Source organism: Elaeis guineensis, chromosome 8, assembly GCF_000442705.2.
Source record: "Elaeis guineensis isolate ETL-2024a chromosome 8, EG11, whole genome shotgun sequence".
NCBI classification, from domain to species: Eukaryota; Viridiplantae; Streptophyta; class Magnoliopsida; order Arecales; family Arecaceae; genus Elaeis; species Elaeis guineensis.
Window position 1 is genome coordinate 71,935,600 of NC_026000.2, and position 27,578 is coordinate 71,963,177.

At 41.5% G+C, this 27,578-nt stretch overlaps 1 protein-coding gene across 3 annotated transcripts; it reads left to right on the forward strand.

Moving 5' to 3' along the window:
* Positions 1–5,187: 5,187 nt before the first annotated feature.
* On the forward strand, positions 5,188–25,865 carry LOC105035474 (histone deacetylase HDT2). 3 transcript variants are annotated; one of them, XR_830340.4, is made up of 10 exons: positions 5,188–5,341; positions 22,705–22,775; positions 22,867–23,090; positions 23,238–23,254; positions 23,364–23,414; positions 24,186–24,406; positions 24,646–24,729; positions 24,823–24,922; positions 25,096–25,220; positions 25,382–25,865. XR_830340.4 is itself a non-coding variant. In XM_010911039.4 (10 exons), exons 1-10 carry the CDS (start codon positions 5,329–5,331, stop codon positions 25,443–25,445), a joined length of 984 nt encoding a protein of 327 aa, XP_010909341.1. In that variant the 5' UTR covers positions 5,188–5,328; the 3' UTR covers positions 25,446–25,865. The 3 variants fall into 3 exon arrangements, 2 of the variants coding, with proteins under 2 accessions (XP_010909341.1, XP_010909342.1); XM_010911039.4 differs by having other exon boundaries at positions 25,082–25,220; XM_010911040.4 differs by having other exon boundaries at positions 25,100–25,220.
* The last annotated feature ends 1,713 nt before the right edge of the window (positions 25,866–27,578 follow it).

Consider the following 27,578-nt stretch of genomic DNA (forward strand, 5'->3'; position numbering starts at 1 on the left):
ATCCCTAGCATCAAGCATGATGAATTGTGATTCATCACCAGTCATGTGTCTCGAGCATCCACTGTCAAGATACCATTTCCTGTTTCCTCCTTGGGATGCTAGACACACCTGTAAGCAAAAGTCAAGTTTTTGTTTTAGGTACCCAAGCTTTTTTGGGTCCTTTTTGGTTAGTCATAATGGTTCCTTTTGGAACCCATATTTTCTTTATAGTTGATTTTGCAGATTTGTTAGAGAAGCAAGTATATGATTTATGTCCTACTATACCACATTTGAAATAAGTAATATTGGTAGACTTGTTACTTAAAGAGTTTATATAAATATTTTTCAGATATTTTTATTTCTTCAAGGGGTTATAGCCAAGTCCAGCCTTATCATACACGGCTTTTTGATTATCAAGAATCATATTGAGTTTATTTGAACTCAAGGTGAACTTTTCTACTATTGATTTTAGCTTGGCGATTTCATTCTTTAAGCTTTGATTTTCTTGAAGCAGGATGGATTTTTCAATTGAAATATTTTCAGTTTGTTTCAATAAAGATTGATTTTTCAATTTTAGTTCTTTGTTCTTCATCCTTAGTTTCTTTAATTCATCAACCAAATCATAGAATGCTTCATGTAATTCTTCAAATGTAAAGTCACTAGGGATTTCGGAAATTACCTCATTTTCGTGTGCCATAAGGCACAGGTTGGCTTGTTCGGTTGAGGTTTCCTCATCAGAGCTTGAGTCATCACTCGCACTCCATGTGGCCATCATGGCCTTCTTCTTGAACTTCTTGGGACCTTTCTTCAGTTGTGGATATTCGAATTTGAAGTGTCCCGGCTTCTTGCACTCGTAGCAGATAAGGGGTTGGTCTTTCTCTTTTTCTTTGCTTTGTTCCCCTTTTGTGAATGGCCTCTTCTTCATCTCCTGTTTCTTTTTTCTCAAAAATTTCTTAAATCTTCGGGTGATGAGTGCCATCTCTTCATCCTGTTCTTCATCTTCAGTGTCATCAGTTTTTTCATCTGGTGGAGCTGTGGATTTGAGGGCAATGGTTCTTTTCTTTTTGACTTCTTCCTCTTGATGTTGCTTCATGCTTAGCTCATGAGTCATCAAAGATCCAAGAAGCTCTTCTAGAGGTAGAGTGTTCAAGTCCTTGGCTTCTTGGATGGCAGTCACTTTGGCTTTCAAGTTCTTGGCAAGAACCTGAGAATCTTTCTTACAAGCTCACTGTTAGTATAAGACTTACCAAGACTCTTTAAACCATTAATAATATCAGTAAAGCGAGTAAACATTCCAGTTATGGACTCATCATGCTCCATTTTGAACAATTCATATTTATGCACAAGCATGTTTATTTTAGACTCTTTTACTTGATTGGTTCCCTCATGGGTTACTTCTAACCTATCCCATATTTCTTTAGCAGATGAGCAAGTAGAAATGCGATTAAATTCGTTTGCATCAAGAGCACAATAAAGAACATTCATTGCTTTAGCATTTAATTGGGCCATCTTCTTATCAACCTCATCCCATTCTTTCTCGGATTTGGTTGATTCCTCACCATCTATAATTTTAGTGGGTGTGTGAGGACCGTTCACTATGATACTCCACATATCATAGTCGAGTGCTTGTATGAATATTTTCATCCGAGCTTTCCAATAGGTGTAATTAGACCCATTGAAAAGTGGAGGTCGGTTGGTGGATTGCCCCTCGGCAAGAGAAGTGCCGACGTGGGTTGCCATAGATCTTTGGCTCTTTGATTGTTTAGATCAAAGAAGGGCTAGAGCACCGGGCTCTGATACCACTTGTTGCCCAGCTATGCAACCCAAGAGGGGGGGGGTGAATTGGGTTTCTAAAAATTTTAAGCTTAACTTATGACTTATGAAAAATATTTGGCAATAGCTAAAAGAATATGGAGAGTTAAATAATTCAGGACTAATGGCTAAAAGCAAGAATGCAAGAAAATAATAAAGAGTTAAAGGGAAGCAATTATGCACACCATAAACAAAAGGATTTATAGTGGTTCGGTGCCAACCTTGCACCTACATCCACTCCCCAAGCTCCTACTTGGGAATTCCAATCCACTAATATTGTATTCAACCCGAATACAAATGTCGGAAACTCCGACTCTAGCTATTCCAAGCTAGACCACTTATTTTTCGGGTACAAGCCAACCCAATACACTCCGATTCTAGGTTCGGATCAACCTTCCCTTATTTTGGAACCCTTCCAAAATAAAAATAATCACTCAAACTGAGTAAAATAATTTATAGCACAAATGAGTACAGAGAAAGCTCCTTTAATGAGCGAATATAACTTTAAATACACTTTACTCAAGAGAAGAAGACCCTTTTTGAATTTTCTCAAAGTGGTTGGAGACTTGAATGTGCACTTGAGGAGTTGGTGAGCTTGGTTTAAAGGCTTCTTCAAAGCTTTGAATGAACTCTTGATTAGGACTGAAAAGTTGGCTTAAAAAATTCTTTTTCAAAATCTCTCTTTTGAATGCTCTTGAATGCTCTTCTTAACTCTTCCAAAATCCCTTTTTTTGTTTCCCACCTTTTGGATCCTTTTATAGCTTTAAGAAATAGAGAAAAATATTTTAGGCTGAAAAAGAGCCGTTAGACCACATTAAATGAGCATTAAAAGCACTTAAAATGGGTTAAAAACTAGCCATTGCGGAGAAATCCCGTCACAGGGGTCGACTCATGGGTCGACTCAAGCCTGGGGGTTGACTCATGGGTCGACCTCTGTGGAAGAATACCAGAAAATAAAATTCTGTGATTTTTGGCCTAAAAACTGCAGGGGTCGACTCATGGGTCGACTCATGCCTTGGGGGTCGACTCATGGGTCGACTCACAGGTTATGACAGGCCAGAAAATCTGCGTGCCAAACAGCTCATGTGCCATGAGTTGACTCATGGGTCGACTCATGAATTTCAAACATGCATATCTTTCAAAATACAAATCCAAAAATAATGAAATTTTCGTCAATGGATCACAAATCTTTTGTTCTACCATTTGATACTATCAAATCAGGGTTTTGGTAAAATTATGATTTTATCCCTGAAGAGCAAAAAGTCTTTTTCAAATGAAAATTATTAGTACCCCTTCAACTTCTTTGTAATCATCAAAATCAATCTAGGGAGCAACAGTCTTGATCTTTGCCTCAGCTTAGTTTGATCTTCATCTTAACTCGATTTGATCTTTACCTCGACTCAGTTTGATATTTGTCTCAGCTCGATTGTTCTTTGCCTTGGCTTGGTTTGATCTTCATCTTGATTTAGTCTTGATCTTTATCTTGACTCGATTTGATATTCACCTTGGCTTGGTTTGATCTTTGCATCGGCTCGATTTGATCTTTATCTCGGATCAATTTGATCTTCATCTTAACTCAGTTTGATCTTTACGTCGGTTCGATTATTCTTTGCCTTGGCTCAATTTGATCTTTACCTCAGCCTTAATCATTACCTCAACTCGGTTTGATCTTCACCTTGGCTTGGTTTGATCTTTGCTTTAATTTGGCCTTGATCTTTGCCTCAGCTAGGTTTGATCTTTACCTTAGCTCGATTTGATCTTTGTCTTGGCTTAGTTTGATCTTCATCTCGACTCGGTTTGATATTTACCTCGACTCGATTTGATATTTGTCTCGACTCGGTTTGTTCTTTATCTAAGCTTAGTTTGATCTTTACCTCGATTTGGCTTGGATTTTGCCTGGGCTTGGTTTGATCTTCACCTTGGCTTAGTTTGATCCTCACCTCGGCTCGGTTGCTTAAAGATCTGTGGATCTGTAAGAAGGAAAGAAAATGGACTGATGGATGAGGTCTTAAGAGCCTCTTACCATGAGAGCTTTGAGTCATGGGAGTCTCTCCCTCTCCAAGCCTATTCTCCTGGAATGCCTTTGATTCTGTTCAGATAGATGAAGAAGCATGGATCCATCATGATTTAGGGGGCAAAATTCAAGAGATTTTCGTAATCTCCTTTCTTGTTCGTATTCGCATCTATCACGATGTCCTTCCTCGTTTAGATGATGCAATTTCCTTTCCTATTTGGATCCTATGATCTCTCTCCTCATTTGGATCCTGCTAAGAGTTCAAATTTTGAAATAAGGAAGCATGGATCCATCATGATCGGGGGATTTCGTAACCTCTTTTATCTGGATGTTGCGATCTCTTTCCTCACTTAGATTCTACCAAAAATTCAAATTTTAAAATGAGGAAGCGTGGATCCATCATGATTCAAAAATCAATAGATTTTCATAACCTCCTTTATTTGGATGTTGTGATCTCTTTTTTTATTTTGAGTCCCTCAGTTTTGAGCTCGACTAGGATAGCTTGAAGGTCATTAACCGATCTGCTTGACTCGTGATGGTGAAAAATGGGGCACATATCTTTTAAGGAGGATTGTGGACCCTATTTTGGATCTGGTCAGCATCTAGCCAATCTGAAGATGATCGGCCTAGATCTAATCGATGTCAAGCCAATCTAGAAATAGTCAGCTTAGATCTAATCGATGTCTGATCGAGCTGGTCTTTAGGAACTCAGTGGCATTGGAGCAGTATGATGAAGTTTCTTTGATAGGATGCTCATTTCTTCCTGTAAATGGGCCTGGACCCTCTTTCTAATATCAATCTATTGATGTAGAAATCTATCTCAAATTGGCTTGGCTCGAGTTGGGCAGCGACCGCAGATCGGCAATAGCAGAAAGCGATTGTAGGATCTGCAAGATAAATCTTCAATCGGAGTTGACTCCGACGGAAATTTTTCGATGTTCAAGTCAGATATATGAAACGAATGAAAAAGAATAAGTGTTTTGAGAGAAAATTTTTTTTATACCTTAAGGATTCTTTGTGAGCCTTTATTTATAGACAATAGAATCATACGATTTAGTGGGCGAGATATGCCTGTTATATTTTTTCATATCTGGAGGTATATATTTGTTATTTTTTTATCCACTTTCAATAAATTATCACATAAATTTTAAATTTTTTAATAGATATAAATTAGATATAATATTTTTTAAATTATTAGTCGGACTCGGCTATCATTAAAATTTGGTCGGATCTAACTTTTCTGCTTGTTGATTTTCTCAATAAAAAAATTTTCTACCCATAACAGGTTCAAAATTCTCAGGCCCGTCTGATCTCCCTCGCAGATTTTTGAGCTCATTCACTGACGGTGGAGATGAGCGTTCCAGGTACCGAAAGGGCTCGTCCTCCCTTAAAAGCACGTCCCGAGTCCAAACCCTAACGTCCTCTTGTCACGGGCCCCCTTGCTCTCTCTGGCTATCGCGTTCCCTTCCCTCCTCCTCGAAGCCCTTCCAAAACCCTCCACTGCTCCTCTCGTATCGATCGCCATGGAGTTCTGGGGTAATCTCTCTCTCTCTCTATATATATATATATTAGGATTTTATCGCTATCCTTTCCGTCAATTAGGTTAGACTTTGTTAGTGTTTTCCGTGGATCCCCTGTTGCCACTTATCATCACGAATCGTTTCATGGGCTATGTGGATATTCAAAATCTTCCATCATTTCTGTGTTTTGTGACGTGGAAATGTTGTTGTTCCAACATCATTTTTATGCTTTTTTTTCTTTTATTTTCGTTTTTCTTTAAATAGTTTTTGGATGTCATCGACCTTTCGTTGCGTGTGTACTTGATGTTTTCTTTTTTCTGATTGCCTTGCTGTTGTGGTGTTGGATTCTGGAGGAGGATGTATCTGGCTTAATTGATGTTCTTTAGTTGTTCCAATGTATTTATGTTATTATGTTTTGCCTTTCTGATTATCCTTGTTTTGCTTGCTTTGAATATTTTTTAAATTATTCGGGTTACTTTATGTTCATCTGACTATGTCTTACAACTAATGGATTATGGAGATACATTATGCTTCTGGAACGAAAATTTGTTCTTAAAAGAGAAAGTTTTTTGGTTTAACTAAATGTTCTGATATTGATGGCTACATTATTTTGATGAATGTTTTTAAGCTTCTGAACTGATATTGCTTATTTGCATAGGTATCTATATCTTACTTCTGCATTAAAGTAATTCTTTTTTTGCTTTTTAAATGTGCTTACGCATTTTGCCTTTTTTATTTGAATGTTAATTTAACTTTGAGCAGATTTAGTCATTCCAAGAGTATGTTATTGAATTAGGAGAAAATGTTAAGGTATATGAAATGCAAACAAATAAACAGATGACTTTTGCAAAACTAATTCGTATGGTTGGATTGGGTTTTCTTTTTCAGAGAAACTATGTATGGATTTACATTGTAGCTTAAGTCTGCAGATATCTTAATTCATATTTGATACCAAAAGACATATAATTTTCTATCTGACTAGATTGATAGTTAATGACATTTTTGTAGTTGTGAGTGTTTTTTAATATATACAACTTGGTGTGGAGGGGGTTTTCTAATGGTTGGGCTGATGCTGCTATATGGTATAAACTCATTATGAGAGGGAAAAGTAGGGAGGTAGTTGTGCCAGTCTATTAGAGAAGGCAAAATTATAAAGATGTATTGTTAAGTTGTTGGTTCTTCAATTGCTTCGTATGAGTTAAGCAAACATGATTAGTCATCGTATGCAAGCTAAGAAGATGATTGATCCATTGTGTGTGGCTAGATAGCTTTGCATGAATTTGATTGATTATGCCAACTTATATACTTATGTAATCTTCTTTTTGAAATTTCTTGATTTTACAATGAAATTATAGGCATATATAAAATAAGTTCCATGAGTTGTTGATACATATTGAAGACATTGTGATATCTATTTTTTGTTTTCCAAGTCTATTTTAGTACATTAGGTATACTTGGATGTCTATGATTACCAAGATTTTATGGTATCTCAATTAAGTCAAAAGTATTTATTATTTCCGCATTGCATCACCATTAGCTCTATCTGTTTGCTTGATATAGTTTTTCTAGAATTGTGGAAATAATCTTTTTAAATAGTATAAAAGTATGAATAATTTCTATCTTGAAGAAACAACAGCTGTTATATTTAATTGAGAGCATCTGGGCTAGTGGTAACCATATGCATTAATCATATAAGTCCCCTACCTCCTCATTGTGCAGAAAAGTAATAGTTGTCGATTTCCTTTCCAATTTCAAAAAAGTCCAAAATCCCATGTGGAAACCAACTTGGTGCTTGCTTTCGATAGGTTGCATGCTCTAAGAATTGGTAATGAATCAGATCCAAAACTCACTTCATCTTTAGGCCTTGTTCTCGTCTCACCTTCGAGATATGATAGTTGCAAAGTTGTCAAATCGGGATTCGACTCGTGAATCGTCTATGCCTTAACTTGAATCGTGACTCGAATCGTAAGATTTAGTAACAAATTCAATTTTTTTATAAAACGATAGGTATTAGCATAAAAATAAAATTTACATTATAAAAATTATAAAAAATGTAATAATACTTTATTTTGTGTAATGAATTTGATGATCACGTTGTCTAAATGGAAAGACACTTGCCTCCATAGCAAGAGCTATGGGTCAGAATCCCTTTATGGTTGATATTGCATTATTTGTATAACAAAATAATTCAAGAAACATTAAAATAAAAGCACAATCAAAATGTATACCCATTTATTAATCAATGAACACTCAAAAAATATTGGTAAGTTTAAAATACTAAGTCTAAAACATAACTAAAAAGTAAATATTAAGCATTACTAATTCACTGTTCACTCAAAGTTTTAAATCGAATCTTCAATCATCATAATCATCCCCAAGGCTAATGCCGTCGCCACCACCACTGCCACCATCTTCAAGCATGATCATCTCTTGATTCTCTTGTTCTTCCTCTTCCTCATTACCTTTATCATCTTCTATCACTTTAATATCTTCCTCAACAACCTTTTCTTTCCCTTTACCTTTACCATCAAGATTTAAGTTCTTTGGTCCTACAAAAATATTTTAAGAATCAACGAAGCCAAATAAGAAAATAATGCAATTGTTTAAAAAATTAAAAACTAAAAAAAGAATTAGGAATAATTTGCATACCTCTCTTCCTTTTCCTGTTATTAGGTCCCTCATCAACATTAAAACATTTATTTACATTTAACCAAGACACATATCCAGTAAGCATGGCTTTTCTTATTCGGTTATCCACTCATCATTTGATTCCATATCCGATATCCAATCATATGTCTCCCTCCTTTCTTGTCTTTTTTGTTGTCTGATCTCAAGTTTGATATTATACTTGACAAAAACCAAGGCATTCAATCTTTCTTGCTCCAAACGGTTCTTTTTTTTGGAATGAATATGCTCAAATATGCTTCAATTTTTTTCATATCCGATGGCACTACAAGTAAGACGTAGTACTCGAATTGTTAGCCTTTGAAATTTTTTGCACTGTTCTTCAAAACTTTCCCACCATAGAGCTAGACAAATAACATAAGATAAATTACATTTAGATTATTCAAATAAAAATGAATTCATAAAATTTAAATTATAATTATCTGATCATTTTTTATTTCTTGTTGATACTATCATGTCCATTCCAAATAAACCCTTAGTCTTCCTAAATTGTTTAAGTTGTGAATCAATGATGACTCTTATCTCAACATCTGGATATATACTCTCAATTGTCTTGAACAATCCAATTTTTACTTCAGCATCAGCATTAAAATTAGGATCATATTGAAACCTAAAGATCAAGAATCAAAAAAATAAATTTAAATTAAAAATAATAAAATTTATTAATGGAATAATATAAATTAAAAAAGTGAGACTTATTTGGGATTAAGATAATATACTGTAGAGTGGTCTATGGAGTTGCAAATCCCAACGAGTGTCAATTATCTTCTAAATCTGATCATACCTCTTCTTAACATTATTGAAGTTTTTGCCAATTTGTTCCTTTGTTTTATCCATTGCTTCATAGATATAACCCATAGCCGGTTTTGCATCTCCATCAATAAGTCTCAATACTTTTACCAAAGAAAGGATACACTTCAAATAAGATTTTGTAGCTTTTCAAAATTTGTTATCACTCAATATAATTTTTTGAACTTTTCTAGCTTCAAATTTGCGTGCACAAGTGCTTCTTGCCCATTCTTTTGAAGCAAACATAGTTCTTAAAGCATCTTTCTGTCTAATATGCTTCTCAAAGTGAGATAGAATGTTGCAAATCTAGTAACCACCGATCTTGTCAATTTCTTGCTCTTAGAATATTTTCTAAACAAACTAAGAACCCAAGTATGGCGGTAAATGTAAACTATAATTTGCCTTGTGTTGCCAAGTGTATTAAAAAAAATGAAATGTTTCCAATATCACTAAGTATTAAATCTAAACAATGGACTGCACATGAAGATCAAAAAGGATGCTTTCTCTTTTCTTCTAAGAGTCTACCTGTGCCAACATAAGTAGAGGTACTATCCGTCACTACTTGAACTACATTTTCCTCTCCAATCTCCTCTACTAAGCTGTCAAGCAATTCAAATAACTTATTTGAATCCTTACTAACATCAGAGATATCGAATGATTTGAGAAACATAGTCCCACTTGGATTATTCATAAGAAAATTAGTAATAGACTAACTTTTTCCTTCAATCCAACCATTGGACATGATTGAACATCCCTTTTTGTCCATTCATTTTTGTATTTCATCAAACATTCATAAACACTTTCTACCTTTTTCTTCAAGAAAGTAACTCTAGCTTCATGATAAGAAAGGAGTTTCAATCCCCTCCCCTACTTACCAACAGATTTTATCATTTGAGCAAATAAAGGGCTTTTGATCAAATTGAATGCCAATGCATGTCCATATAGAAATCTACAAATATTCCTAAACATTGGTTCCCTTTTTTTAACCATTTCATTCATTGTCCGTTGTTTACATACATTTTTCCTTCCTTTTATCATAAATGAATCTATAGTGCCCTTTCTTATTTTTGCATTTGGCTCATCTACTTCAAAGCATTCAACATCATCACCAATATTTTTCTTTATTTCTTTCTACCCCAACAATTTTTTAAAAAAAATTGAATTTCTTTGGAAACTTGAGCATAAGGAGAAGCATTGTTATGTGTACCAGCAAGATGATTTTTTATTCTATTCACCCCTCCACAAAAACTCATGTTACAATAATTGCATACAAGATGTAATTGATTTCCATCGCCCCATTTACCATCATCAAATTTTTTACAATGATTTCCAGTTGGCTCCACAACTCTAGTTTTTCTTCTAGGTGCCATTATTTAATAAAACAATAGTACAAAATCCCATTGTAAAGTATGTAAGCCAATCCCTGTTAAAAAGTAAGAACTATTAAGAAAAATGAACTGTTCAGAAAAAAAACTTAATCTTACCACTGTGTTACTTTTTTTTAGGTTAAGTGGCTGTGCCACAGGTGAATGAACAATAGGCAACGTGACCACATAAAGGCAATGGGACCATAGGTCCACAGCCCACTTGGCTTCGAAGCTCAGATAAAAAAAAAGGACCACAGCCACTCGGCTTCAAAGCTTCTCGAGAAAAACATAAGAGAGAGCTTCCGTCTGATCAAAAAAAAAAAAAGCTCCACAGGTGGCTTCGGGGAAGAGAAATAGAGAGATCGGGTGGCTTTGAAGAACAGAAACAAAGAGATCGGGAAAAGGCTTTGATCTGATTAAAAAAAAAAGCTTTGGGGTTTTGGGGAAGAGAAACAGAGAGATCGAGGAAGAAGGCTTTGGTTCGATCAAAAAAAAAAAGCTTCGGGGCTTTTGGGGAAGAGAAACAGAGAGATCAGGGAAGAGAAACAGAGAGAGAAATGGGGAAAAAGGTACCTACCGGAACAATGGTGAACTCGCGGGGATGCTTCTTAGGCTTTGAGGCTTCCACTTCCCCACACAACCTCTTTCTGTTCTTGCTATAGTCTTCGAAGGCTCGAAGTAGTTGGAGAAGACAGAGAAACAATCGGAGAAGGTGAATAGAAGTTCAAAGGTTTCAAATCTCTTTGATTTATTTGTGCAAAGCAGATTTTGCCAAAATCTGATTTTTTTTTTTTCCAAAATCTGACTCTTCAGCTTCCAAAAACACGAACAACAACTGATTTGGGAATCTGGGAACTTACCTTGTCTGACTTGACGGTATTGGACGATCTCGCGAGTCGCATGATTCAGCCAATGAGTCCATGATTCAAGTACGATTCTTCTACTTTTTTGATTTGCCATTTTAGTTCGACTCAATCAAGCTTTGAATCGTCGTGAATATTACGATTCTAACAACAGAGGGTAGTTGATAGGGATACCCTTCATGCATGTCCATTATTTTTGATCTTTTATTAAGGTAAAAAAATCTCTCAATTTGATTTTCTCTTTCCTCTAGGCCTTTTAAAGAATCAAGCAAATCCATAATGAATTGTTCTTCATTGGATAGTACTAAGATTTCATTATCACTGGTATCATTTTTATTGGAGTATTCATAGCAGCATGAACATCCTTCAAAACTATCTGATTCATATTTTGATTCTAGATCCAAAATGCTTATCAGATGTTCCAATTTTTCTTTGATATCCTCCAATGTCTTTCCTTAAGATATCTCTTGGATTTTCTTTTTAATGTTTCTCTTATAGCATTTATGTGCGTAATGATCCTTTTGGTTGCATTTGTAGCAAACTTGGGGCGCTCTTTATTTGATAATTTGTCTTTCTTTTATCTTTTTTTTTTTTGGACGAGACCTCAAATAAGCCATTTCTTTTTTCCCCTTGGGAATTTCTTGAGTTCCTTTATCATAATGCTTTCTTTTATATTCCTTGGATTTTGATATGGCTTATCTAATTGGAATCTGAATTGATAGTAGAAATCACCTAGTTTTTTCTTACAAGTATTTTCTGCCTTTTTAATTGATTTCTGATTTTTAGATCATTACACAATTCAGAACTGACTGGTTATACTTTTTGAGCTATTTTGCCCATATCTAATTGACTATAATTTATTACTACCCTTACCTTCGTTCTTTAATCGAGTCCTAACTTTTTGGTGATTGAGGGAGGTAGTCCTAAAATAAATTTTCTTCTAGAATTTCTGATTTGGATCTGAAAGCTGATATAACTTAGATAGGAAAGTATTTTTATACCATCTAAAATTAGACATAGTTTGACTCTTTAGATTAATTAATTGTTCTCTAATCTATTCGTATATGTCTGCATAATCTCCTATAAAATGATAAATAATACTTATTATTAACGTAATTATAGCATCAAAGGGATGGTTTGGAAGATAGCTTCTTTCAGGGTCCCTCTTGACTGCATTTAGAAGTTCTTGTTTTTGGTATTCAGTGAGATAATTATCTCACCATCTTCTTAATTGCCGTGAGAAACTGGATGCAATCATCAAGATGATTGCTTTTTTGGAGTTACCATGAATCTTACAAGCATTTGTGTATATCATCATTTGATGACACAATAATGATTTGATACCTTAAGTCCATCAAGGTTCTATTCAACGAGATTTTTTTTCCATCGAACTGAACAACACTTGTTGTGTCTGGTATTTTTTCAAGCTGCAAATCTGCATAGGTAGGTCTAGGATAATAGTTTTTTGTCTTAGAATCTTGCACTTTTTTTGTAGGCTGAGATTTTATTTACCTCATCCTTGTTCACAGTCTTTGGTGGAATTTCATCAGTGTCTTCTGATGAATAGTCCTTTTCATCCTTAGAAGAGAGGGGTTTTTGGGAGGACTCTGTGGATAAATAATTTATTGTATCTTTAAGTTTGAGAGAAGTCATTTTGGTACTAATTTGGCTAATAAACTCCTTGGAGAAGGATGGTCCTAATTTGATCTTTGAATCCAACTCATGAGAATTGAACATCGGGGGAATGTTTTTTGAGGAAGAAGTCTTTTCTCCATTGTTTTGTGGTAGTTTAATCTGTTTTATTTTTTGGCTTTTGGGAAATCTATGGCTAACTTTATTGGCTTCTTCCTTTTTCTCTGGAAGAATATTTTCAATCCTTTCTGTTTGTTGGCCTATTGCTTTGAGAGCAAGATTCGTGAAGTTTTGTTGTTCTATGATCTGTTCTAAGTGTTCTACCTTAGGGGTTTCATTAAGCCCTTTATTGAATATCTTCAGAGGATTGGCACGTATTTCTTCCTCTACCTGAATTGGTTCAAAGGATGGATGCATTGATTCGACTTCTGGATCTTAGACTATTTTCTGTGGTTTGGAAACAATCACAATCTTGATCATAGCTACTTGTAATTCAAGTCTTAGGTCTTCAAGGCTCTTGGTAATAGCTATTATCGAGCCAATCAAAGAAGAGAATGTTTCTCTCTTCAGCCTTCATTTGATCGTATCAGATTTTTCTGATAAAGTTTTGTTTTTCTTTGTCATAGGTGTTAAAAAGCTATGTTTTTCTCTCTTTGTTTTCTTTAGAGTTAAAATCTTTTCTTTGTAGTTCTTTGTCTATCAAGTATTATTCCTCCTATTTCAGCCTGCCAAGGGTAATGTAGTTTTTCCTCTGATTGGCCACAAAAAAGAGTAGTCAACCCTTTAGGGTCCGTTTTTTTATGGATAAATATCATAGAAAAGTTGGTCAACTTTCTTATTGACCAACTTACCTATATTCTTACGTTTCTCTAGATGGATAAATCATTTTCCTATGAATAGCATTTATTTATGAAGTGGAGGAAATGTCTTACCCATCTAGGAGATGGGTGAGTCATTTTCCCATCAACTGGAGAAATATTTTTTTTTTTCATTTCTATTATATCCTAACCTCATAATAATAATATAATAATATATAATACTATCTTATATAATATATAATAATATAATATAATATTATATTATTGTATATCTTGTAATATAAAATATAATATAATATATAATATATTAAACTATACTATATTATAATAAAATATAATATATTAGAATATAATATATTGTGCTATATTATTATATAATAGTATTCATATAATAAAGGGTGTTGGGTATAAAATACCCACAGCCGAAATCCTCAGCAGAACAGCTTCGCCCGGACTCCTACGGGAGCCGGGCTCCGCCATCGACAGCAGAACAGCTCCGCCCGGACTCCTACGGGAGCCGGGCTCTGCCATCGACAGCAGAACAGCTCCGCCCGGACTCCTATGGGAGCCGGGCTCCGCCATCGACAGCAGGACGGCTCCGCCCGGACTCCTACGGGAGCCGGACGCCGCCCTCAGTCTCCGACCTCAGTATCAGCTGCTGGAGCCGGACTCCACCCACGACCTCAACCGAAAGGACCCCTCCCGGACTCCTACAAAGGCCAAACTCCGACCACTGCCGAGCCTCGATCAACAGACCCGCGCCCCTTGGCAGATCACAATAACAACCATGATCCTGTTCCACTTCCTGTAGCGGATTCCGTGCGGCTCCATCACCCCCTGCGGCGGACCCATTACTCTCTGACAGGCTGTGTCAACGGCCACGATGCTGCTCCATTCCCTGCGGCAGGTGCTGCACGATCCCACTACTCGCTGACAACTAGCGGCAACGGACGCCGCTCCACTACTTGCAACAGGCCCTACGTGGCGGGCTATGACGATAGCCACGGGTCTACCCCACTATCTTTCGCAATCAATTCCCCTGACCATGGGTGGCTCACTACCAGGCGGTTACAAACGTCGCCATCAATCCGTTGCCTCCTCCGCTTATAAAAGGGGGATCCAGATACGTAATTCTTTAAGCTCATTTTTCCTTATCTCAAAACTCTGCTAAATTCTCCGTTCGAGCACTCCATTCTTGTTGAGGCAGAGAACTGACTTGAGCGTCGGAGGGTCTTGCCGGAGCAACCCCACCTCCGGTTTAGACTTCCCTTGCAGGTCCCGGCGGCGACCGCGGCTTCCCCGACTCCAGCTTCTCCGGCGCAAGCGGATTTTTGCACCAACAGGATTGGCGCTAGAAGAAGGGCGTGTGTCTTCGCAGCATCCTTGTTCTTGAAGGAGCGCTCAACGGATCCGCCTCCGGTTATCTTTTCCGGCACCCAATCCTCTTTTCCCCGTCCGATGCCCTCTCGCGAGGTTTCTGCACGACTACCTCCGGCTCTGGTCGCCGACAAAGGGTGGCCAGGCGACCAGTCCCCGCCGGATTCCGTCAATGTCATCTCGGGGGAATCCCGGCAGGAGGCAATCAGCACATCAGCTGCGTCCCTCAAGCGGCAAAAAGTTGAAGAACCCATAGCCTTCACTGAAGAAGACGCCCAGGGAGTCCAATTCTCTCATAACGACGCGGTCGTAGTTTCCTTGAACATAGCAAATTATGACGTCCGTCGCATTCTCGTCGACAACGAAAGTTCGGCCGACATCTTATTCTACAGTGCCTTTTCGAGAATGGCCACTCTTGGCGGTCATTTAAGGCCGATTTGCTCCCCCTTGATAGGGTTTACTGGTGACGCCGTTCCAACGGAAGGAATGATAGCTCTAACTGTGACCGCGGGTCAGCATCCAAAGCAGTCCAGAGCCCTGGTGAATTTCCTGGTGGTAAAGGCGCCATCTGCCTACAATGCAATTCTTGGCCGACCCGGCCTCAATGCCCTCAGAGCCGTTGTTTCGACCTACCATTTGAAATTGAAGTTCCCCACCGACAAGGGGATCGGAGAAGTCCGGGGAGACCAAGCGCTGGCCAGGCACTGCTACAACATCGCACTGCAAAGGAGCGATCAAGCGGACCTCTGTCCGGTCGACGGGTTGGATGCGCGCGATGACCTCACTGAAGAGAGGGGCGGTCCGATCGAGGACCTAATACCAATTCCTTTGAATGATGGGAATGCGGAGCATGTGGTGTTAATTGGCTCCAACCTGGAGGAGGGGATGCGGACGCATCTCGTGGATTTCCTCCGAAGGAATGCGGACGTTTTCGCATGGGTCCCGGCGGATATGCCGGGGATTGACACAGAGGTCATGGAACATCATCTGGCGGTCGACCCTAAACATCGGCCGACAAAAGAAAAAATCCAGAGTCATGCCCCGGAGAGGCAGAGGGCAATAGCCGAGGAAGTAGATAAACTTCTCAAGGCCGGATTTATCAAGGAGGTCAATTATCCTGAGTGGATCTCCAATGTTGTCTTGGTCAAGAAAGCAAACGGCAAGTGGAGGATGTGCATCGACTTCAAAAAGCTGAATAAGGCTTGCCCAAAAGATAGCTACCCCCTTCCCAGGATCGACCAACTGGTGGACGCTACCTCGGGCCATGAGCTTCTCACTTTTATGGACGCGTTCTCCGGCTATAACCAGATTAGAATGGCATCGGAAGATGAAGAAAAGATAGCTTTTATCACTAATCGTGGCCTTTACTGCTACAGGGTTATGCCGTTCGGCCTCAAGAACGCGGGCGCAACCTATCAACGACTGGTGAACAAAATCTTCAAGGAGCAGATCGGCCGAAACATGGAGGTTTATGTGGACGATATGCTCGTGAAAAGCAGGTCTTCCGAAAATCATGTCGCCGACCTCGAGGAAACCTTTGGCGCTCTTCGAAAGTATAGAATGAAGCTGAACCCGACCAAATGCGCCTTTGGGATAACCTCAGGAAAGTTCCTGGGCTTCATGGTATCGGGGCGCGGGATCGAGGCCAATCCGGAGAAAATTCGCGCCATCCAAAATATGACTGCCCCAAGGTCGATCAAGGAGGTTCAGTGTCTCACAAGAAGAGTTGCGGCTCTTAATCGCTTGGTCGCGAGGTCGGCCGAACGATGTTTGCCCTTCTTTCAAACCCTCAAGCAACCGAAGAACTTCTGTTGGACCTCTGAATGCCAACAGGCATTCGAAGAATTAAAGAGCTATCTTAGCTCGCCCCCACTGCTGGCGAAGCCCGAGTCTAAGGAGGAACTGTTTTTGTACCTGGCAGTCTCTCCCACAGCCCTTGCAGCTGTCCTTGTTAAAGAGGAAATGAAAGTCCAGCGACCGGTCTACTACATTAGTCGCGTGTTGAGGGACGCCGAGATCAGGTATACTAAATTAGAAAAACTGACCTACGCCTTGTTAATTGCAGCTCGGAGACTCCGGCCTTACTTTCAAGGGCACACGGTGACGTTACTCACCGACCAACCGATCAAGGCGGTTTTACACCGAGCTGACACCTCTGGGAGAATGGCGAAATGGGCAATCGAGCTCACAGAATTTGACATCAACTACAAACCTAGACCAGCAATAAAAGCCCAAATATTGGCGGATTTCATAGTAGAATGCACCATCCCCGAGGAGGCCGAACCTGAGCAAAGCAAAATTGACGGCCTGAAGACTCAACCGAACTCCCCCGACGAAGAAGCCAGTTCCTCCGATAGCTTTTGGACCCTCCATGTGGACGGATCTTCCAACATGGCAGGCGCGGGCGCGGGCCTGATCTTGACCAGTCCGGAGGGAGTCGTCGCGGAGTACGCTTTGCGTTTCGAATTCTCCGCAACAAACAATGGAGCGGAATATGAAGCTCTGATCGCAGGATTAAGGATCGCCAGGGAGCTTGGAATAGGTCAACTCCGGGTGCACAGCGATTCCCAGCTTGTGGTGGGGCAGGTCAGCGGGAGCTTTGAAGCGCGGGAGGACAGTATGGCCAAATATCTTGAGAAGGTGAAGGAGTTCACCCCCGCCTTCGGCAATTTCGACATCAGGCAAATTCCAAGGTCGGAGAATACCAGAGCCGATCTTCTCTCCAAGCTGGCGACATCGGCTCCGACCGAATTGCCCGAAGGCGTCCTCTTTGAAGTTTTAAAACATCCGAGTACGGAAGAACCGCGACTCGTAATGGAGATCGACCACGAGCCCAGCTGGGTCGACCCACTGATAACCTATCTTAGAGATGGGATTCTCTCCCAGGACGCGAAAGAGGCCCGGAAACTCCGAAATCAAGCCTCCCGGTACATCCTTTATGAGGGCAGATTGTACAAAAGATCGTACTCCTTGCCTCTCTTGAGATGCCTCCGACCCTCAGAAGCTGACTATGCTTTATGGGAAGTACATGAGGGAGCTTGCGGAAGCCATTTGGGTGCCAGATCTCTATCCCACAAGCTACTCCGCCAAGGGTACTACTGGCCAACAATGCATCGTGATTCAATCGAATATGTCAAAAAGTGTGATCGATGCCAGAGATACGCCAACGTCCAGAGACAACCTGCTACCGAGCTCACACCCTTGAGTGCCCCATGGCCTTTTGCGCAATGGGGGATGGATATTCTTGGCCCTTCCCATGGCGTCTGGTCAAAGGAAATTCCTCCTTGTAGCAATCGACTACTTCACCAAATGGGTCGAGGTCGAGCCACTAGCAAAAATCACAGAGGCGAAAGTGCAGGATTTCGTCTGGAAATCAATCGTATGCAGGTTCGGTTTGCCTAGAATCCTAATCACTGATAATGGACGGCAATTCGTAGGAACCAGATTTGCTGAATTCTGCGAAGATCTAAACATCTCCCACAACTTCACATCAGTGGTCCATCCTCAGGCGAACGGCGAAGCTGAGGTAATGAACAGAACCCTTTTGCAGGGGATTAAGACCAGGCTCGAAAAAGCAAAAGGAACTTGGGCGGACGAACTTTATCATGTGCTATGGGCGTATCGAACCACCCAGAGGTTGCCCACGGGGGAGACTCCCTTTGCTTTAGCCTTTGGTACGGAAGCCGTCATCCCGATCGAGCTTAAACTCCCGTCGGCACGAGTCGTGGCATTCGACGAACCCCAAAACGCGCAAAGTCTCAGAGCCAACCTCGACCTACTGGAAGAAAGGCGGGAGGTTGCTCAGGTTCGAATGGCGGCCTACAGACAGAAAGTTGTCCGATATTACAACGCCCGAGTCAAGAACAAGGCATTTAAAGCAGGGGACCTAGTGCTCCGACGAGCTGCTGTCTCACAACCACAGGGCCAGGGGAAGCTTGCCCCAAACTGGGAGGGACCTTATGAGGTCAAAGAAGTAGTCCGGCCTGGAACTTATTATCTTAAGGAGCTCGGAGGAGCCGACCTCCCGCGACCTTGGAGCTCAGAAAACTTACGGATGTACTACCAGTAATTTCGTCCTAATCAAAAAATGCGTGCCCATTTGTCTTAGGACAATTCAAGCAGACTATATCAAAAACGAGAGGGCAACCTTATAAAAGTCGAAGGCCTGGTTCTTTTAGACCGGATGGGGGGAGAGGCCTCGCAACGCCCATATGTGCCCCCACAGCCCTGTTAGGGACAGGAGGAGAACCTCGCCCTAACTTGAGCAAAGTCGAAGGCCCGGTTCTTTTAGACCGGATGGGGGGAGAGGCCTTGCAACGCCCTAATGTGCCCCCACAGCCCTGTTAGGGACAGGAGGAGAACCTCGCCCTAACTTGAGCAAAGTCGAAGGCCCGGTTCTTTTAGATCGGATGGGGGGAGAGGCCTGGCAATGCCCTAATGTGCCCCCACAGTCCTGTCAGGAACAGAAGGAGAACCTCGTCCTGACATGAGCAAAGTGGAAGGTCCGGACTCCTACGGGAGTCGGGTTCCGCCGCCAAAGAAGACTTCATCCGGACTCCCACGGGAGCCGGGTTTCTACGCCAAAGAAGACTTCACCCGGACTCCTGCGGGAGCCGGGTTCCAACAACAAAAAAGACTTCACCCGGACTCCTACGGGAGCCGGGCTCCATCGCCAATATCAGCTACAGGACAACTCCACCCGGACTTCTACGGAAGCCGGACTTTGCTTATGATTTCGATTGCAGAAAAACTTTGCCCTGACTCTTACGGGAGCCGAGCTACTCCAACTTCAGGAGGGCTTCTCCGTTCGGATTATCAAGGGAGCCGAACTTAGCCCCGACTTCAGCGGAGAGAAATCCAAGCAAACCTGACAAGTGGGTATCTCCGAACGGCATAAAAGCCGAAAAGGAGCTCGGCGAATGACGACCCCACATGAACTGAAGAGGGCGCCGACGACCTTGGGACGACGTAACACAGACAAAGAGAAGGAAAAGAAAATGATGAAGTTCGGCAGACAACTATTTAACACAAGATACAAACAAGGTACCAAAATCACTTTTTCATTTAACAGAAGTACACGTTACAAGACCCGGTGGGTCAGGAAAAAAGAAGATGAAAAAGAAGATACACGTCATCGCAAGTCTCGCGAGCGCGGTTCGGGCAGGACGAACCGGAGGCCGCTTCGAGCTACGAACTCCGTCTCTATCCTTCTCAGTCGCATTCTCCAGTAACAACTCTCGCCCCATCTCACCTCATTCTGTTCTCTAAAGTCCCAACCTTAGCGGGAAAGGGGTGGGATAGATCTCCGGAGGCGGTGAGGGCAACGGCGGCAGTAGCGAAGACCTGTTTCAAGAAGAACCGTAGCCACTTCAGGAGCGGTTGCGACACCAGAGATGTGCCTCATCTTCGAATGCACCACGACGGCCGCCACCCGAGACGCTCCGGCAAGGTCGGCATGCGTTACTTCCACCGCCCCCGCAACAAGTTCTACTGCCCCACCGTCGACGCCGACCGCCTCTGGTCTCTCGGCCCCGACGGCGTCAAGGATCCCGTCATGGCTTATGACGACTGCTCTGCCCTCTTGACCGGTATCACCCCGCCTTGCCACTCCGAAATTCACGGGCAGAACTTCACCGACAGCCCCCGTTATTAACCCTCTGTTGTTGAAGGAATTCTTCTTTGGGCTCCCTTTAGAACGACGGAGATTCTCACCGGCCGCCGTTCTCCTTCTCACCTTCCTCCAAGCCCTAAAAATTCCCTCAAGAACAGCCTCCCGAGTAGAGGACATGGTGCGAGGGAAGGAGACAAGGACTGGGGCGAGAGAAGCAAAACTCTCAGACGAAAAGAAAGCGCCAGGATGAAGCCACGAAGGGACTGAGGGGTTTAAATAGCCGACGGATCCTGGCGCAGTTATGGCGGCGTGTATTCCCGGGCCAGCTGGTGTGTGCCACGTGTCGCGCTTATCCCCTTCATCGCCATCGAGGGTTGACCGCTCACAAATTCCCGCAGCACGACGCTTGGGATCGCGTTTCAACGGGGATTCCGAAAAGACTCTTCAGATCGCCTTCACCGAAAAGCAGACTCTGACATGCGCGCATTAAATGTCAAAATATCTGGGGGCGGCAGTGCGCAGAATTCGAAGGGGCGATTTCGGCTGTGCGCATCTCTCTCTGTGTGTACTTCCTTCGCTTGAAATTCAAACTCGGAAGTAGGGGGACTGGTGTTGGGTATAAAATACCCACAGCCGAAATCCTCAGCAGAACAGCTTCGCCCGGACTCCTACGGGAGCCGGGCTCCGCCATCGACAGCAGAACAGCTCCCCCGGACTCCTACGGGAGCCGGGCTCCGCCATCGACAGCAGAACAGCTCCGCCCGGACTCCTACGGGAGCCGGGCTCCGCCATCGACAGCATGACAACTTCGCCCGGACTCCTACGGGAGCCGGGCTCCGCCATCGACAGCAGGACGGCTCCGCCCGGACTCCTACGGGAGCCGGGCGCCGCCCTCAGTCTCCGACCTCAGATCAGCTGCTGGAGCCGGACTCCACCCACGACCTCAACCGAAAGGAGGACCCCTCCCGGACTCCTACAAAGGCCAAACTCCGACCACTGCCGAGCCTCGATCAACAGACCCGCGCCCCTTGGCAGATCACAATAACAACCATGATCCTGTTCCACTTCCTGTAGCGGATTCCGTGCGGCTCCATCACCCCCTGCGGCGGACCCATTACTCTCTGACAGGCTGTGTCAACGGCCACGATGCTGCTCCATTCCCTGCGGCAGGTGCTGCACGATCCCACTACTCGCTGACAACTAGCGGCAACGGACGCCGCTCCACTACTTGCAACAGGCCCTACGTGGCGGGCTATGACGATAGCCACGGGTCTACCCCACTATCTTTCGCAATCAATTCCCCTGACCATGGGCGGCCCACTACCAGGCGGTTACAAACGTCGCCATCAATCCGTTGCCTCCTCCGCTTATAAAAGGGGGACCCAGATACGTAATTCTTTAAGCTCATTTTTCCTTATCTCAAAACTCTGCTAAATTCTCCGTTCGAGCACTCCATTCTTGTTGAGGCAGAGAACTGACTTGAGCGTCGGAGGGTCTTGCCGGAGCAACCCCACCTCCGGTTTAGACTTCCCTTGCAGGTCCCGGCGGCGACCGCGGCTTCCCCGACTCCAGCTTCTCCGGCGCAAGCGGATTTTTGCACCAACAAAGGGTAATATAGAAAATATGGATAGATCTTAGCAACTTATTCAGGAAACTAGTAATGCAAAAGAACATGGATAATAGATTCTCGAGTCATTTTTCAATGCATAAAAGAACAGAGATAAATTATTTTTTTATCTAAATATTGTTTGAGAAATACTTATTTAGAAAAATAAAGATTCCTAGATAAGTTTTTTACCCTTAAAAGAACGAATCCATGGGGGCAACTCTTTTAGCCCTTGGGCTAAGGGTCGTCATTGCTCTGTAGTAGATCCTATAGGTTAATGCTATGTTTTCTGTTCCCAGCTTCATCTCCTATCTTTTCTCAGTAGTTCTTTGTCTATCCAGAATTCCACTAGCCTCTATAAAGGATTCGTCAAAATAGCCACAATCGACTACTCCAATCCCATCAACATAATACTTTCTCCATTTCTAGGATTTGTTTGGTAAGGCTGTCTTCATGTATTCTTGTGATACAGATTATGCAATGAATTTATGTTGGCATGTGTGCTGTTCAATCAATTTGGGTAGTAGGACTATTCTTGGCTTGTACTTCTGTTATCTTATGTCAGACTGCTCCATCTCCCTATTTTGAGACACTGAATCTGGCAATATTTCAATTTGCCAATATTTTTCAGGTGTGGAAGTTAAGCCTGGAGAGACTGTTGAGTGTGATCCTGGACAGGATAAATATTTGCATCTTTCCCAGGTTTTACTCTTGGCCCTGTTGATGTTTTGGGTTTCCAATTATGTTTATTAAAACTGTTCTGTTGCTAACTATTGTATTGTTCACCCTGTAGGCATCGCTGGGGGGGGAACTAAAGAAGGACAAAGGAAATGAAAATGTACCCATCTTTGTGAAATTCAATGATAAAAAATTAGTCCTTGGAACTCTTTCTGCAGAGAAATGTGCTCAAATTTCATATGATTTAGTATTTGAGAAGGAATTTGAATTATCTCACAGCTCCAAGAATGCAAGTGTCTTTTTCTGTGGCTACAAGACTATTGTCGCAGATGATGATGAATATCCTTTTTAATGTTTTCCTTGCAAGTTATCTTTGGTCAAATTCCATACCCCCCTCCCTCTCGGTGTCAGCTATTTTTCCATATTTCTACACATTCTTATTTATTATTGATTTGCTTGACCATGCTTTCTTCTCATTTTCTCCACAATTGTTGACTTTCAAGGTAAACATGTCGTAATTGTCCTGATCTCTCACTGGTTTAAACTTTCCCTTTTTTTTTTGGTTCCTTCTTCACATAATGATTTTGCTGCTTTTCTTGTTCTTATTTTCAGATAGTGATTTTGATTCTGAAGAGGATGTTCCCCTAGGACAGAAGGTTAATGGTATGCTTTTGAGTTAAAAAGCACCAGTACAGGCTGAGGCTTTAAAGATTTGTAGCATTGGTGATATGCTTGAGGGTTGTCCTTGGCACAGCGGTAAGGTTGTTTCATTGTGACCTATGTCACAGGTTCAAAACATGGAAACAGCCTTTCTGCACATGGGAGCAGGGCTGTATACTTCTGAACCTTCCTAGACCTCACAATAGTGTGAGCCTGGTGCACTGGGATGGCCCTTTTTTTTTTTTAGCATTAATGATTTTTTGTGTTTATGTGCTTTCTTGAAATTTGCATGATAACCTAAGCATGTTTGTAATGCTTTTGGATCTTCAACCATTCGCACCTGTAAAATCAACACATTTAAGCCAACTGTCAACTTCTTGTTATAATTGATAGTGCCTGTCTAGCGTCAGAAGTCAAATTTGTTTAATAGAAGTTACTTTGTTGAAACATATTTGTGTCTCTAGTGATGTTAGTAGCAGGAAACTTCTGCTTTGAGTGCTTCATCTTCCTTGGAAGTTCGCCTTCCCTGCTTGAGTCAGAAGCTTGCCCCTGCACCTGCTTTAGAAACTTGATCCTGCACTTGCTTTGCGAGCATTTACTTACTTTTATTTTAAATGCTTTTTCTGCTCCCACACCCATTCCTGCTTTTCAGGCAACTAAGTGTCAGATGCCATCACTTATTTATTGATTTTGCTGCTATAGCTTGTGCTGTTCATTGTGCTTCTGAAAGTTTATACTGGTGTTCTTTTAAGGTTTTTTTTTTATGATTTTCAGGCAAAACTGAGGTTAAAGATGAACAGGTGAAGCCAACAACTGGAAAGGCTGGTATTGCTAAGGCGGATGCTTCAGCTGCTAAGCCCAAGGTTAGGATAGAGGAACCTAATAAGGCTGATAAACAGAAGGTTCAGAAGGCGGATGAGGATGATGAAGACGATGAGGAAGATGAATCTGAAGAAGATGATAATGAGTCTGAAGAAGGATCCGATGATGATGAGGTTTGTACAAGGACTTAAAAATATGTGTTCCCCACTTGCGCCTTTTTTGGTGAATCAATGCATCTTTTTATTCGTGTGTTAGATTCATTTTTTCTGCTAATTTACATCCTAGTAGGCTACGTTCACATTTTCGATCGGTTATTTGATGAATGTTTAATGATGGAACGATGTGCTAGTTGTATTGTAAAATCCATGCTTAAGTGATGTCCAAGAAGGTTAAGATATTGATCATCTTTCAGGACATAGCTGAAGCAGATGATGACAGTGATGATGAAGACGACGATGAAAGTTCTGATGAGGAAGATGCAGCTACCCCTCAGAAGGTGCATAAACATCTACTGGATGTTGCTTATTTTCTCTTTTCTGGAAATTGTTTTGCTAGTCTTTTTTATCCTGTCACTCTGCCTTATATATAGCCCGAAAGCGGTAAGAAGAGACTGGTAGTATCTGCTTCAAAAACACCTGTTCCAGGGAAGAAGGCAAAGTTAGTATCCCCAGTTGGTATGCAGGAAACAGGTGGGTCTGTCTTCTTGGTTAGAGTCTAAAATTAAAATCTATATTCTCTTGGATGCAATGGAAACATGTTCTCATAGAACTTCCCATGATGTCAAAAGAATATTTTTTGTTTGGCCGTAAAGTACTGATTCATTTCATTTCATCTGGATTCACTTGTAGGTGGTGGTGCTAAGAAAGGTGGCCATACTGCTACCCCTCACCCTGCCAAACATGCTGGGAAGACACCTGCGAACAGTGACAAGCCTAAGCAGCAGAGCCCCAAATCTGCTGGCTTGGTCAGCTGCAAGTCATGCAACAAGTATGACATTTGCTTCCCATTGATCACCAATTTCTTTTGCCTTTTGGTAGCACTTTTGATTTTGCCAGTTTCTTTTTCCTTTTGGTTATGCCTTTTGATTTTACCTTCATTTTGCCAAATATTCAGTTATCTCACAGAACAACCGATTTTTTTTTACCCAGAATGTTCAACAGTGAGAATGCTCTTCAAGCTCATTCAAAAGCCAAGCATGGCACCGCCAAGTGAGCTGTGCAAAGATAAATCCTTGATGACGTTTTAAAGGAAAGTAGGGGGTGCAGGCGGTGGCAGATGCTAGACATGAATGGTGCATCGATGTGCCTCTGGAAGTCATTACCTTGCGTGGTATCAGCATCTTTTGGAATTTTAGGTTTTGCAATTTTCTGCATCATAATATTGGTTTGGAATGTGAGTTGCCCGTGGAGTACACAGCTAGATTTTGATAGGTGTAGTATGTAGAAAATATGATGATTGTTCTGCAATGGAATCATGGATATTTGGCATCTGTTAAAAGTTATTTTTAGGGTTTCAAGCTATTAAGCTTCCAGTCTTTGCTGGGAAACATAACTAAGTGATTATGTGCATCGGGGATTTGTATTCCTACGTTGGAAGGAGGTTTATGGCTACCACAGATTTGACTTGGCATCATATTCTGCGTATGTTGAGGGTGCTGGATTTCTCTGTGGGCTGATGCCGAAGTGGGCAAGGTATTATTTAGTTCTGCCATTGTATGTTCTTGGTCCCCTCTCAGGCTCTCTGGTTCTGGATGCTGGAAGTGCGGTGATGGTTCCAAGCAATTATGTTAGATGTGGGTTCGAGTGTTCTTTTCCTGTGTTCGGTTGTTAACATTATCATAGATGAGGATGTGCAAGGTTATTTTAATCAATGGTTTAACCCGCAGGTCTTATCCCGTAGAAAATCTATAAACTGCACTTATAAACTTTCGTGCACAATGTAATAAAAATGAAAGTAGATATTCTAGAGTGGGAAGTTTGGTGTTTAGTTTGTAGTTTGATATTGCAATTGATTTGACATTCTACCTGTGTCATGTCTCTCTCTCTCTCTCTCCCTCTCTTCTTCTTTTTTTTTTTTTTTTTAAGCTTAATAATTTCTATAATTTATGGGAAATGCATAACTTTTGGAATTTTTTTCCAATTGGTTTCCTGAGTATTTTTTGAAAAAAATTGCCAGCTGAATATGTATGTTATAACATGCTGTTAAAGGTATATTTTTATTCTATGATGAAGCCAGGATAGGAGTTGGACATGAATTTTTGGGATTAGATTTGAATCTGAGTTGACCCAAATGACCTATGGATTCGACTTGACTTGACAATATCTTTTATTTGTTCTGGTTCTAACGTAAGGATCCCAATAAAAAAAAAAATTGGGCTGGGTTACTCGATCCATTTGCACCTCTGATCATAGCCATAGATCAAGTGTAGTAAATACAAAAACCCGAAAACAACTTATGGAACATATTAGATATGATTAACATTCCAAATATTATAAGTCTTACTTGCCCCACATTACATAAAGATTAGAGAAGTACATATAAAAAAGTTTCAACTCAACATTGAACAAAGCATCTTGATCAATGTCCCATCGTCTCCAATTCAACATTCAAGCCCTCGGCTCTACCCTGATCGCTCGTCTCCATTTCCGTTAACAGCACAACAATTCAACATTCATCCAAATTTAATATATCATTCGCATTACATCCAGCATAACCCTTAGTTTATGAGTTTTACTCTCTGAATATTTAGTAGTTTTGAACAAATTAAAAGTATCATTATTGTCCTTTTGGATGGTGCAATCTCATAATTTCTTATGCAAACTGTCGTGGCCCGGTCCGACCCATGTAACAAACCTAGCCAACAAAATCCAAATGAAAAAAAAAAAAAAAAGAAGAAAAATAGGGGAGAAGACTTCCGAAGGGAGTCTTCTTCCTCCTCTCACCGGCTCCCAATCGGAGTCGGAAAGAGCCCCCCCTCTGGCTCTATTTAAGGAGGAGAACCCTCCTCTCTCCCTCTCATTGAAGATTCTAAGCCCAGTCGACGGCAATCGCCGGAGAACCATCGTGGAGACCCGACCTGTGCCCGTCCAATTTCTCATCGGAAAGCCTCACCGGCATCGAAGGTGAGCCTCCTCCTCCCTCTCTTCTCCCCTTGCCTTCCTGTGCTGGTGTGCATGTTCGCCGGCGATCTGAGTTGTCGGATTTTGTTGTGGAAGAACCTCTATTTTTGCCCATTTTTCTTTGATTTTCGATGTCGGTGGTCACCGCCGACCACCGGTTTGGCCTTTCCGAACCCATGAGGGTTGCCCCCTTTGCCGTCAGCCTTCGTCGTGTCGACCGTGGCTC